Below are 14,357 nucleotides of genomic sequence, written 5' to 3' on the forward strand. Positions count from 1 at the left end.
CAGTATGTTGTCCATTGAAGTTGTTGTCTCTGGCTCTTTTGATATCAGATCCAGAATGAATAATAACAAGGTTTGTGGTAGTTTGAAAGGGCTTGATCCACCTGAGGCCAGGAGTGTTTCGAATTCACATGACCGGAGAAGAAAAACACCAGCCCTGTAGTCACAGATGAAAAAGGAAGCTATCTATAATGATACTATTTTGTAATTGCCTACAAATAGGAGCCAGAGTTTTACCTGACTAGGTCATGAAATCAGGAAAATCCTGGCCCCAGAAAAGACACGTACAAATTTTGCCACACCACTTTTGAACACTTTTGTCATACACCTGACATGCATTTTAGTAATTATACAATAAAGATATCACTGTGGGAGATGACTGGCCAGTTATCAAGGAAAATAGAAAAATAATAGGCTCTATTTCATCACCTACAAAATCCCAATCAAAACCCTGCACGTTTCACTTTACTTGTCATGCAGAAATCGGTCAATGTCCTTTCCCATACTGACAGGCTACTTTCAGCACAGAACAGCTCCTGCAGCTCGCTCCACCCATATTATACCACTTCACAAAGAGGATTGGCAGCAATAGCAGCCACACGCGTGTGTCTACGACACTTCAGGTGCCCTATGCGATATTGGAAGGGATGGGACTATGAAAGCAATTTGCTCGAGCCTCCAGTATTTCCTCTGTTTTCACTCTAATTCGCCTGCCTGCTCTAGGAGGATTGAAGTAGGCTAGGCGGCTTGTGTTTTACCTCGCCCATGGCTCTGTGTAAAAGCGACTACCAGAGCTTACCGCTGCAATAACATAGCTGTTTATAATTAGCTGCTTGGAGTTGGGAAGGCGTCACGTCCAACTAAAAATGTCTGGGCAGTAAGAAATTTGGTTGACTGAAAACATCTGCCTGACACTCGGTTGCAAAGCGTGAACGGCGGTTGGTGGAAGCAAGTGAAGTCGAGCATCTCTTTATCATGGACAAGTAGCAAGTAGCCTAGAGGTTTTGGTAGGCTATCTTTAAATGGCACCTTATGTTATAAAATAGGGAAGATACGAAGTAATAGCATAGTAGTTTAACATTAGTGTACACATATAGTCGTTGCTCATAAGGGGTCAGTTTTGGTTTTCAACAGAGCAAACGGATTCTTCAGTGTCGGTAAAAGAAGTCAAAGTATGTGTTTTTTCCTTATTCAAATGCTTTTGCAAATGGGATTTGTTTTCGGATCCAATTATGGGTATGTAGAATGGTCGGATAACGACAAAGACGCAGAAATACGAGGAAAGAACCCTTCTATTTTCAGCACTCAAAATATCAACAAGGAATCGCTGCACCATCCAATTTATAACCCAGGATCCGCCACGGAGCGCACGGTGGTGGCGCACAAAATCGAGGAGGACCTGCCTAGAGTGGTGACAGCTTTCCTGCACACTGGAGACTCTTCGGCTCTTGAACAAGTCAACTGTTCTCGGAGGTATGAGTTGAGTAGCCTCCGCGGTGGAACCAATGTGGCCTCTCATTATTCTCTCCATAGCGTGCTGGACACTATAGCGCACGCGACCAACTTCCTGAACATGATTTTACAAGCCAACAGGTCGCGAGAGTACAGCCTTCGGAGGGATATTCACTGGTACCACGCTCTGGTTCGGAGTATTCTTGAAGGGGACCCCAAAATTCACAAGGCAGTAGTTACATTCCATAATGATGCTCCAACACCGGGTCCTCACGTTTTCCTTCAAGCGACAAGAACTGACAGGGAAGTGGTCCTCCAGGACCTTTCCAACTCTGCTCACCACCGTCTCAAGAGCAGGAGCCCGGATTCTGAGTGGTTTAACGAGTTCAGGGACCGAAAGAAAATGCACAGTCAGAGAAGGGCGTCAGGCAGAGACGCCACAGCCACTCAAAATAGCTACATTCTGGACAAAAGTCAAATCAAGTGGTCTGCGCCTTACCTGGAATGCGAGCATGGGAATTTCGTACCACACTGGTTACTCACCTTGTCTGCGGGGTTCTATGGGTTGAAGACAAATTCCGCACCCGAGTTCAGGTGAGGCTAAGGCTGTCACTTGTGACTGTTTGTTTGAAAGTAACATATTCGGTTAAAATGTGCCGCATCTATTGTTTATTGATTGAAGAAATGGTAGGTAGGCCTAAATATAGTTGTTCTGGCCCTGAGTAGACAGCATTGCTGAACTGACCGCGCGCTTCCCGCGCTTTGAAGCAGGTGCATGGAAAAGGGCCCTCATAAATCCTTTCAACACAAACAGTAGGATAAAGCTGCTTCCCCACAACAACGTTTTAAAGTTTAGCTAGAACATCTCATTACAATAGCAACTTTCGACCTATCCTCTATTCTGATGCTTGTGAATAGTTTGCACAGAGCTAGCCATTATTGAAAACAGCGTTTGGTCCTGCTGTGGTAGTCGAATCTTCAGTAGTTTATAATTGAGAAAGCCAACCCAAACATAACCCATAATATTCCATCCACTTTACAAAGAATAGGTCCAGTGAATATGAAATAAAACTTACTCAGTGAATAACTATGAAAAAATGATTAGTCCCATCCAGTGATATGCACAGCAAGAGGGCAATACATTAAATTGAGGATAGGATAGACATTGTGGGACGTTTGAGTAGCCTATAGTTGTCTTCCTGCTTGTCTGATGCTTGTGCAATCCAGAAATCAGCCCTAGTGGAAGGAACAGATGGCTTGATAGAATCTCAAAGACATTTAACATTATACTGTCTATGAACACTGCTGTCTGTCAAAAACAGCTCATGTTTTTTTTGTCATCACACTGGAAGACTACACTTCCTTTTTGTGTTTGCTGTAAAAACGTAAAACTGAAACAGTAGGCCTAATTAGTTTTACTTTGCTATCATAGCTTGCATGGTTATGATAGCAAAGACCTGGCTTTGTTGTATGTTTTTGTGCGATAGGTGTTTGAAAGTGTAGGTTAGTTAATTAGGAAACACAAAGTACTTCATATTTCAAGGCTCCAGTCCAAGTGTGTCCAAAAATAGATGTAGTCATGAATAAATTATAAAAGACATGCAGTACAATGGCAATCTGAAACCACTTTGAATTTCAAGTCCACTTTACTCCCACTTAAATTTCAGTGCTGCTGTGTCCACATAATAATTCCAGCATGGTAGTTTATCACTGAGCTTGATTTGTTTAGGCAGGACTACAGATCTTAATTTGAACCATTTCTCACAGCAGGAAAATAATCTTTCAGCAACAGGAAATGTGAATTATGTGTGTTATAACTAATATACATTTTTGTAGGGGCGATATATTTTTAGTTAGTCTGCTATTTCTAAGTGGAAATTACAAACTTTTTAGAAGTCTTTTTAAACCATGAATACACTACACGTTTGCATATAAAGTCCTGAAGGATAATTATCTGCGACAACAGAGTGATCAAATTAAGATAGTACATCTGTATATAAGTTAGTCAGTTTTGTGCATTTCTTTAGCATAAATGCAAGATGATTTCAAAGCGGTTGCCTGAACTGATCCCAAACAATTACCAAGCCCATATCATTAAGCCAGGGGCTCTGGTATGGAGTGCTGCAGGTACAGCAAAAGTTTAGCCTAGTCCTAATCAAGCCCCACAACTGACTCTACTAATTTACAACACCAACTAAGCTGATGTATTAATATCAGTGATTGGCAAAATTTCACCTACCTGGCCTCCCAGGGATTCCATGACCAGGGTTGCCCACACTTGCTTTAGTCCCTTGTTGAAACCTCTTCACAGATTAAAAAGGTTTTGATAGGTCTCTGCAATAGGGTAGGAACTGTCATGATGCTTGCTCACACCGATCCAGACAATTCAGATCTGGAAGGGGATAAACAAAGGCCTATGTGTTGAAAGGTATTATTTGGCATTGGACCATTGTTGATGTGTCTCCACTACAAATTTGATACATTAGCAGCCAGACAAAGACCCCTGCTGTTGCTGCTTAGCATAAAATCATAGCAATCAACTCGAGCTCAACCATAGAGGAGGCATTATCGACCTTGTAGCTGCTTTTAAAGACTTTTCGGATTTCAAGTCCAATGTACTTGATTTTTAAAGTTCAGTCCTCTCTTTTTATGGCCACGAACACAACGTGACAGCCATTTTATGAGGACATTGGTATTAAGCCATCGGCAAGATGACCTTTAATTAGCTGCGAAAGTAACTGCTTCTACTGGTTTTTAAAGAGCTGGTTACTGTTCAAAATTTCAGAATGTCCTGAGGGCACATTAAAACTCAATTGACATTCCCACAAATGGATGTGGCATAGTCGTCTAGTGATTACCAGCAGCAGCATGACTTTAAGAACAGGCCTGTGGATTTGGTTTTATAACTACAACCCCAACGTGTCGAGATCAAAGAGAATCCCACTGCACTGTCTCATCTTTCTTCCTTTTTCTGAGAGTTTGTGGGCCAACTCTTTAGATGTACATCCAAAGCAATCTATTCACCCCAAGGATAAAAGAAACCAAGACGGATCATGTTTTTTTGTAAACCTAATCAAAATGTAAATGATGCCAGTGTGCTTTTTTGGAGGATATGCAGAAGGAGAACATTGGCTTTGAGCTTGGGGTATTGGTCCATGTCCTCAGAGGCGTCTCCTCTCTTTCCTCCCAGCTGGATACAGGTTAATTTAGATCTCTTTAAAAAACAAAACAATTTAGTAAGCCTATAACACATTGGTCGAAAGATGGTTTAATATAGTGGCTGTTTGGTAATGGTTTCTTTGGATTAGACTGTTAGGCTAATCAAATATGGTTAAGTACTACTTAATTCATTTTTTGGGGTATCTTTACTATTTATATTTTGACAACTTTGACTTTTACTCCACTACATTCCTATAGAAAATAATATACTTTCTACACCATCCAATTTCCTTGACACCCAAAAATACTTATATTTTGAATGCTTAGCAGGACAGGAAAATTGTCCAGTTCACGTACTTATCAAGAGAAAATCCATGGTCATCCTTACTGCAACTGATCTGGCAGACTCATTAAACACAAATGTTATGTTTGTAAATTATGTCTGAGTGTGGCCCTCCCCGGCTATCCATACATTTAAAAAACAAGAAAATCATGCTGCCTGGTTTGCTTAATATAAGGAATTTGAAATGAGTAACACTTTTACATTGGATACTTAAGTAAATTTTAGCAATTACATTTACTTTTGATACTTAAAAAGTATATTTAAAACCAAATACTTTTAGACTTTTACTCAAGTAGTATTTACTGGGTGACTTTCACTTTTATCTGGTCATTTTCTATTATGGTACAGTATCTGTTATTTTACTCAAGTATGACAATTGGGTACTTTTTCCACCACTGGTTATGTATGGCTGTATGGTTTTGTTTCTAGCAGAGTGACTTAAAAAGAAAATCCCTCCTGCTTGGTGGTTACCCCGTGAGTCCTCACATTCTCACACACATTTTTTCTCACCTTCCTTCTCTCCCTCACTCCCTCCCACATGCACACAGATTATTCCGCTTATCAACACTTCCTCTATCACAGTTACATGTTATTTCTTTCCCGTCTTATTCTTGCGCCAGGGGAAAGATGGCATGAGCCTCAGCCTTTTTTCTTCATTGGTGTGTGTTCCAGTTCCCACCAGACAGATGGAGCTAATGGTTATCAGACTCCTCTTGAGAACAACCCCTGAGGCCTGGGCATTATAAGAGAGGGAGAAAGAGAGATGGAGATAGAGGGGCAGACAGACAGACTGGGTGAATTGGGAGATAATGTTTGATTTTGTAATAAAGAGTGGCAAGATTGCCAGACACAGAAATACAGAGCTCAGGGAGATTAGTGGCAGACTGAAAAAAAAAAGTTAAGAAAGAGAGAGAAAAGGAAAGCGAAAGAGACTAACAGACAGAGACTGAATAAAGAGAGCGACCCAGCTGGGGCCCATTTGATAATCTTAAACTTCATGAAAGAGAACACCTGATGGCAGGCTGGGAGCTAGCCCCTCCCCTTCTATATAATCATATTTACTGTAGTCTAGAAGTCTAAACTGATCCTAGATCAGCACTCATACTGACTTTTTATGTATACGGCCTGAACAATAGCTAGCCTGATTTAACTATAGCTTACTCAATATGCATCCAGCAGTCCATCTATCCAGTTGTCCAAATGCAAACTGTGGATATGTGAAGGTGCTTTGGATGCACGCCAATGCAGTAGCCTAATTAACCATGTGCCAGTAGATAGAGAGCGTGTGTGCAATATTGTCTCCCAGAGGTAAACAACATCAAGCGCACCATCAGTCTATTGATTTACTGGAAGCCTAAAATATATTTATGTTTTGGTTACAGTAAACATGATGCTCAGAGCTGGAGTCGACATAATTCAATTGGACTATTTAAGCTTGGCTACTTCTCTCATTAGGGAACATTTAAATAAAGACGTTTATTTTACATAACATATAAACCAGATACACAGGATACATTTTTGTTGTTGTTGCAGTTGATGTTAAATTGGACAAAATACTCTGGCATTCAATTTCCCTCAATAGTTCACCTGTAGACATTGGACCAAAGTAGAGACCCTGTTATAGATGAGGTCACAATGGATTGCAACATTTGCCTTTCTTTCTTTCGTTTTCTTTCTTTCTTTCTTTCTTTCTTTCTTTCTTTCTTTCTTTCTTTCTTTCTTTCTTTCTTTCTTTCTTTCTTTCTTTCTTTCTTTCTTTCTTTCTTTCTTTCTTTCTTTCTTACACTAAAAGAGACGTCTGCGTGTAAGCTAACTGCTCTCTCTAACCTCTATCCACCTCCCCCTCTCTCTCTGTGTTTCTTTCTCTCCTCTTACAGGGGTGTGGTTCGGGTGGATGTCAACCTACAGGATGTGGACATTGACCAGTGCTCCAGCAGTGGCTGGTTTGCTGGAACTCACCGATGTAACGTGACCAGCATGGAAGTGAGTCTACTTCCATTCATCCATTCAACTTTCCATCCATCCATCTATCCATCCATCCAACCATAGTTCATACATTGGTGGTGTGTGCTTCCTACACTTTACATGCAAACACAAACACCCCCTCTTGGTAAAAACATGATTGTAATTGTTAATCCCAGTACTAAATCTAGTGGCACTTCCACAAATGTTTTGCTAACAACGAAAAATCATACAGTACATAAAGACCTTAGTAAGAATACAGTACATTGCTTCTTTGCAAACAATGTACTGTATGTCACTCTGAATATAATTGGTAATGCATATAAAAATTCTGGGTACTTGTCAAGATAACAAATACACATCCTATATCTCTACTGCTACTGGGGAAATCAATGAAGGCATGAGAACAAAAACAATTGTGCTCTCAGTATTGTTTCTCTTGGTGTGAAGTTTATGGTTGAAATGTTGCTTGTCTCCATGTAGACAATAAATTCACTCTTGTCAGCAGCAGTGCATGTTTATTTTTGTGTAGGTTTATCTTTGTTGTTATGTAAAGAATAGCAAGATTAACAGAGCTCTGTAGCAATATTTGCATTGAATATGCAGGAAGGATGCTGCATATAAGCCTTTGCTTGTGGGCGTGTATTGTTCACTGCTTAATACAGTGTAAAACACTCTGGAAGTGAAATGAGGTTTTTACTAGTGTTTTCATTACTGGCACCGGAGAGACATCATGTTTTATCACACTCAGAGTGCAGGCAATATCGACAGAAACATCCGTCTTCCAAGTTGTTGATGCTGTGTGTGTGAAGTAGGTGTGTGTGTGTGTGGTTTGGTTTGGTTTTACTACCCTTGTAGCGACCAGAAGTCCTCACAAGGATAGTAAAACAAGGAATATTTGGACGTGTGGACATTTCAACAGTCCCCACAAGGAAAATAGCTTTTTTAGGCTTAGGGGTTAGGTTTAGGGCTAGGGTAAGAATTACAGTTACAGGGGGAAAATGGCGGCACACTGAGGGGACGCGTTGTGCATAGCGCTCTGAGAAATTCATATATAATTTCATTTTTCAACCACATTTATGCTGTTAACCTACTAAAAAAGCAAGTAGACATAACGCTATCACTTAACAGCTCCAAAACAAGATTCCTCCTAAAAAGACAGACCTTCCTAAACCCTCAATTACCTCCCCGTCAAAGACAATGAGGCAGCGCCTGCCTGGTTCAAGATGGAGATGGATAAGGCCATCGTTCAAATAGAATATCTGCCCGACTCAACAAAATTGATTAAATCATGCATCAACTACACCAAGAACAACTGGCCACAAGTGAGCGGTTAACCCAGTTGGAAATCAGGCACTCTAACCATGAAATCACAATTGTTGATGTACGCAAAGATGTGGAGGAAACAGACAAGAAGCTAGTTGACTCCATCTTGAAGCTAGAGGAAAAGGTTGATGTCCTCCAAGGTTGATGTTCAGGTTGGAGTTTTAATGACTCCAACCTAAGTTTATGTTATCTTCTGACTTCAATTGTATATATATATAATGTCAATAAATGAAGAGATTAGGAGTAAAAGTCACTTTAGAGTATTGAGAATGAGGCACCCAAGGTCTCTGGTGTGGCCATTCTGGTGGGGTGTGTCATTTTCTATATATATATATATATATATATATATATATATATATATATATATATATATATATATATATAGATATATATATACACACACACACACAGTTGAAGTCAGAAGATATACATATGTATTATTCAACAGAAGTGATGGCAATACACAATTAAAAAATGTATAATTTAATTTATCTTGGGGTCACCATGCATAGCAGGGTTAGGTAAGTGGGAATGTGTTACCACTTAGCTGTAATAGCCTCGATAGGGTTGGGTTGTTTTACTCTCTCTGTTGGGGAGAGAGTAGAGAGGGGGTTGGGGAGGGGAATTGATACTAGCTCACACAGGTTGGAGAGATTTATGCTTATATACCAGTTATTGTACCTTTTCATTTGTTTTACATTTTTCTCCGCACTCAATATATTTACATCTCTCATTCTAATTTGCTTCAATCTAACCCCTAAACGTCTGCCTCTAACACTCATAATCTCATAATTTGGAATGTGAAGGGTATAAACAGACCTGTGAAATGTATCTTAAGCTACCTGAAGCAGCATAAGGTGCATATAGCCCTTCTACAGGAGACTCATTAAACGGACGCTGAGCACAGCAAGATTAGAATAGAATGGGTTGATCAGGTGTTTGTGATCATACAAGGCTGTATTGATTCTGTGCCCTTGTGCATTGTGAATGTTTATGGGCCTAACTATGATGACCCTACATTTTATCAAGATCTATTTCTTAAATTAAATTGCCCATCGTCACAGATTATCATTGGAGGAGACTTAATTTGGTTTTGAACAATTATAGATCCTCTAAGGTGACTCACCTCATACAGGCAGCCAAGAAAGTTGAAAAGGGAAATGAAAACATTTGGACTCATAGATATATGTAGACTTCTCAATCAGTCAGCCAAGGAATACTCATTTTACTCTTCTGGCCATAACTGCTATTCAAGAATTGACCTTTTCCTATTACCGGTGGGTAAGGCCTCTTGATTCCCATTTGTGAATATCTAGCCAGAATCCCTATCGGACCATTCACCGCTGGAGGTTAGGGTCATATCTCCTCAATGACACTAACTTTGTAACATTTATAAATGCACAAATGTATATATTTTTAAGTATTAATACTAATTCTGCATCCCCTGCAATTGTATGGGGGACCCTAAAAGCATATGTAAGGGGACAGATAATCTCATTTAGAGCCAGTGAGTGGAAGATATATACAGCCAAAGTAGAATTCTTGAAAAGAGATATTAAAGACCTTGAGAACAAACACAGCACAACATTTGAGGATGCAACTAAACAAAAACTGACCTCAAAACAGCTAGAATACAATACCTTAATGACGTGTAAAGCAGAACATGTGCTCACTAGACTTAAACAGAACTATTACGAACATGGAGATAAAGCAGGAAAGTTACTAGCCTGGCAAATAACAAGGAAAGAGGCTGAGAGCCATAGGTTCAATTACATTGCCTAGTAATGTTGTAGTCCAGAGTACTGATTATATTAACCCTGGCATTCAAGAGCTTTTATGAGAACCTATACATGTCAGAGTTAGAGAGAGAGAGAGGGTGAAAAGACACAGAGAGCATGGGCTCCTGAGTTCTTCTGCAAAAATATAGAATTAGAGTTGGATAAATGTAGATAAACTATATATTTTTTCCATGGACTTAAACAGGATACTAACCTCAACATCAAAACCTTCATTCCAATTAACAATTACATAAAACATATATAAGCTTAATATATATAAGGCTACCAAGCTGCTAGGAAAGAATCTGACTGAAATTAGCACTGAAGTGTGAAGTGAGAGGTGTAAAAACTCTTGAGCTTAACAATGGAAGGAGAGTTTCACAGCCCCTCCCCACCTAAATGCAGAGGCCTTTGAAGCTCCCTTCATCTGTGCAGAGAAGATATCGTCCTCAGAATCCCCAAAATACAACAGCCACTGGACAACTTTGTTTGGATGTCGTAAAGGACCATTCGCCGATACTGATATAGCTAGCTAACGACCTCCTTTTCCACGTGGAAAAGACAGATAGAGACTTGCTAGCTACATTAGCTAGCTTGCTGGAGTTTTCTACAAGGAATCTGCCTCCTGAAAAAGCTTCTCCCAAGTGGGTGTGACACCTACTCTCGTTGCCTGCTGCACTGCTGCTTGGATTCAACCTGGCAATCTGTTCACTGTCTGCCCTGGCCTGTCTCCCCTGTCAGGTATATGTACCCCCGACACACTCCCCCTCTCTCCCGAGCTTTCCCTCACCTCCAGCACACATGCACTGTTGAGGCGAGTGATTCTGAATTTACAATGGCTAGCCCCAAGTTGCCATATTTTTTTGCTTGTGCTTTATGCTATTTGCCTCATGACTCCTGTGTGCTTTGTTGACTATGAACTTGCTTGTTTACCCAACCGTGGGACAGTCTATGTTTTTTTCCACACACGGGACTCTGACTCTCTTTTGGTTACAGACTCTTGGCCTTCCATTCTATTCTAACCACTTCTCACCAGCTTTGTATTCATGTTACCTGATGAAATTGTTGTACAATATGTTGTTGCCATCTAATACACATTCAAATGTTATAAATAAACATTGCAGAGCTTCCCTGTCCTCTGCCGTGCCCTGCTTGTATTACTGTTGATTTTATCTGGAAATGTGCATGTACACCCTGGCCCATCTACTGTTGCTAGCCCCAATTCTGATTTGTGCTCTGATATCTGCTTCACTGATTTCTGCTCTTGTAAAAGCCTGGGTTTTCTGCACGATAACAGTAGAAGCTTATTACCTAAAATGGATCCATTGAAAGTGTGGATTTACTGCTCCAATCCAGATGTGTTGGTCATTACTGGGATGTGGATAAGAAAGAGTGTTTTGAACACTGATGTTAATTAACCTTTCTGATTATAACCTTTTTCGGCTAGACAGATCTTCCAAAGGTGGTGGAGTGACAATCTTTACCAAGGAACACCTTCAGTGCTCGTTTGTCTCCACCAAGTCTGTCCCCTAACAATTTGATTTGTTGGTTTAACGCATTAAACTTTCAAATAACTCTTTGTGGACTGTTGCTGGCCGTTATCGGCCACCATTAGCTCCGGCCTTTACCCTAAATGCCCTAAGCTCTCTCCTGGCCCCTTACACTAAGTCTGAATTTGTCCAGCTTAGGTGACATAAACTGGGACATGCCTGACCAGGTCCTAAAACAATGGGACTCCCTAAATCTTTCTCAGATTATTACCAATCCTACAATGTATGACTCTAAACACCCAGAAAAGGTTACTCTCCTCGATGTTATCCTTACAAATAATCCTGATAGGTATTAGTCTGGTGTTTTCTGTAGTGACCTTAGTGATCACTATTTTACAGCCTGTGTTCAAAATGGCTGCTCAGTGAAATGACTTATCCAGACTAGTCATAGACGCTTGCTAAAAACTTTCATGAGCAACCCTTCCTTCTTGATTCTCTGTCGAAGATGCTTTGACCTTTTTTTATATTTTCAGTGGTATCGTTTACAAATACGTGCCCATAAAGAAAATGAGAATTCTAGGTTCAGCCCCTGGTTGACCAGCCCCTGGTTGATCTGGCTGCAATTGTTGTTGACTTAGGCAAAGCTTTTGATACGGTAGACCATTCCATTCTTGTGGGCCGGCTAAGGAGTATTGGTTTCTCTGATGGGTCTTTGGCCTGGTTTGCTAACTATCTCTCAGAAAAGAGTGCAGTGTATAAAGTCAGAACATCTGCTGTCTCAGCCACTGCCTGGCACCAAGGGAGTACCCCAAGGCTCAATGTTAGGCCCCACATTTTTCTCAATTTACATCAACAACATAGTTCAAGCAGTTGGAGGCTCTCTCATCCATGTATATGCAGATGATACAGTCTTATACTCAGCTGGCCCATCCCTGGATTTTGTGTTAAACACTCTACAACAAAGCTTTCTTAGTGTCCAACAAGCTTTATCTGCCCTTACCCATTTTCTGAACACCTCCAAAACAAAGGTGATGTGGTTTGGTAAGAAGAATTCCCCTCTCCCCACCGGTGTGATTACTACCTCTGAGGCTTTAGAGCTTGATGCAGTCACCTCATACAAGTACTTGGGGGTATGGCGAGATGACTTAATCGCTCCTCTTTCACCACAGCTGCCAAACTAACCCTGATTCAGATGACCATCCTACCCATGCTAGATTACAGAGAGGTAATTTATAGATCGGCAAGTAAGGGTGCTGTCGAGCGGCTAAATGTACCTTACCATTCGGCCAGCAGAATTGCCATCAATGCTCCTTATAGGACACATCACTGCACTCTCTACACATCACTGCACTCTACTCTGTAAACTGGTCATCTCTGTATACACGTCGCAAGACCCACTGGTTGATGCTTATTTATAAAACCCTCTTAGGCCTCACTCCCCCCTATTCGGACATACCTACTGCAGCCCTCATCCTCCACATACAAAACCCGTTCTGCCAGTCACATTCTGTTAAAGGTCCCCAAAGCGCACACATCCCTGGGTCGCTCCTCTTTTCAGTTCGCTGCAGCTAGCGACTGGAACGAGCTGCAAAAAACCCTCAAACTGGATTGTTTTATCTCCATCTCTTCATTCAAAGACTCAATCATGGACATTTACTGACAGTTGTGGCTGCTTCGTGTGAGTTTTATATATATATATATATATATATACATATATTGTTTTTAATCCCAGCCCCCGTCCCCACATAAGGCCTTTTGCCTTAACTGACTTGCCTAGTTAAATAAATAAATGTCTAAAGGAGGTTTCGTCAGAAATGATGCAGGGGTCTCTGCATAGAGAAAATTTAAAGTCCTTGCCTAATGAGGACAGAGAGAACCTTGAAGAGGTAATTATATCTGATGAAATTCAGGAGGCCTTTTTTTGCATTGCAGGGGAGAAACAACCTGGGCTGGATGGATTTTCCATTTAATTTTACAAGGCTTTCCTTCCCAAGTTAATTGACCCACTGTGTAATATGATCAAGCCCTCATTACTGTATTCCCTGCCCAGTGCAACTAAAATTCTTGTTAAACAAAATTCTTGTTAACCCATAGACTCGATGGGGTCTTACCAAGCCTGGTTAATGTAGATCAGACAGGCTTTGTACGAATCGTCAGATAATATTAGGAGATTATTCAATATTATGTATTGTGTGGAGGGTATACAGGAGCCTGATGGCTGCCTTGGATGCGGAAAAATCATTTGATCTGGAGATTTCTTCTGGGCGTTTTAAAGTGTATGAATATAGGTCCGAAATATGTATCAGACTACAATATAACCGTCTTGTTCGCCAGATTCTGACTAACAACAATATTTCCTCTCAGTTTAAGCTTTCTTGTGGGATCAGGCAGAAATGCCCACTTTTCACCACTTCTTTTTGCCCTGGCTATTGAACCCTTAACGGAAGCTATTAGGTAGCTATCCATGGTATTCGGGTAGGTGAACGGGAACACACTATTTCTCTCTACGCGGGCAACATCTACTTATCCAAACCAGAGCAATCATACCAAGCACTAGTAGAAACGTTGAATTAATTCAGTTCCTTTTCAGGCTACAAGGTCAATCTGACGAAAAGCATAACCCATTTCCTGGAGGTCTCAGATAATTACTTATTTAGGACAGCAAATTCCCACAGAAATGACTAACACCTGTAAAGTAAATTATGTGCCGTTACTTAAAAAGGCTGGGGAAGATAGGTGGCATGATGTCACAAATGTTACTAGTTGGGCGTGTTAATTGTATCAAAATTAATATTTTGCCAAAAGGTGAATATCTGTTCCAAACTCTACACCACCTCAAAATACTTTTTC

At 40.6% G+C, this 14,357-nt stretch overlaps 1 protein-coding gene across 1 annotated transcript in view; it reads left to right on the top strand.

Annotated features, from left to right (window-relative positions):
* The first annotated feature begins 580 nt into the window (after positions 1–580).
* LOC112260250 (probable G-protein coupled receptor 158) overlaps positions 581–14,357 on the top strand; it is an 89,415-nt gene continuing 75,638 nt past the window's right edge. The window contains exons 1-2 of the mRNA XM_024435191.2: positions 581–2,043; positions 6,829–6,934. Of these exons, the coding sequence (XP_024290959.1) occupies positions 1,172–2,043; positions 6,829–6,934 (978 nt within the window). The 5' untranslated portion in view covers positions 581–1,171. The remainder of the gene's footprint in view (positions 2,044–6,828; positions 6,935–14,357) is intronic.

The sequence above is a fragment of the Oncorhynchus tshawytscha genome, linkage group LG10 (genome assembly GCF_018296145.1).
Source record: "Oncorhynchus tshawytscha isolate Ot180627B linkage group LG10, Otsh_v2.0, whole genome shotgun sequence".
NCBI lineage: Eukaryota > Metazoa > Chordata > Actinopteri > Salmoniformes > Salmonidae > Oncorhynchus > Oncorhynchus tshawytscha.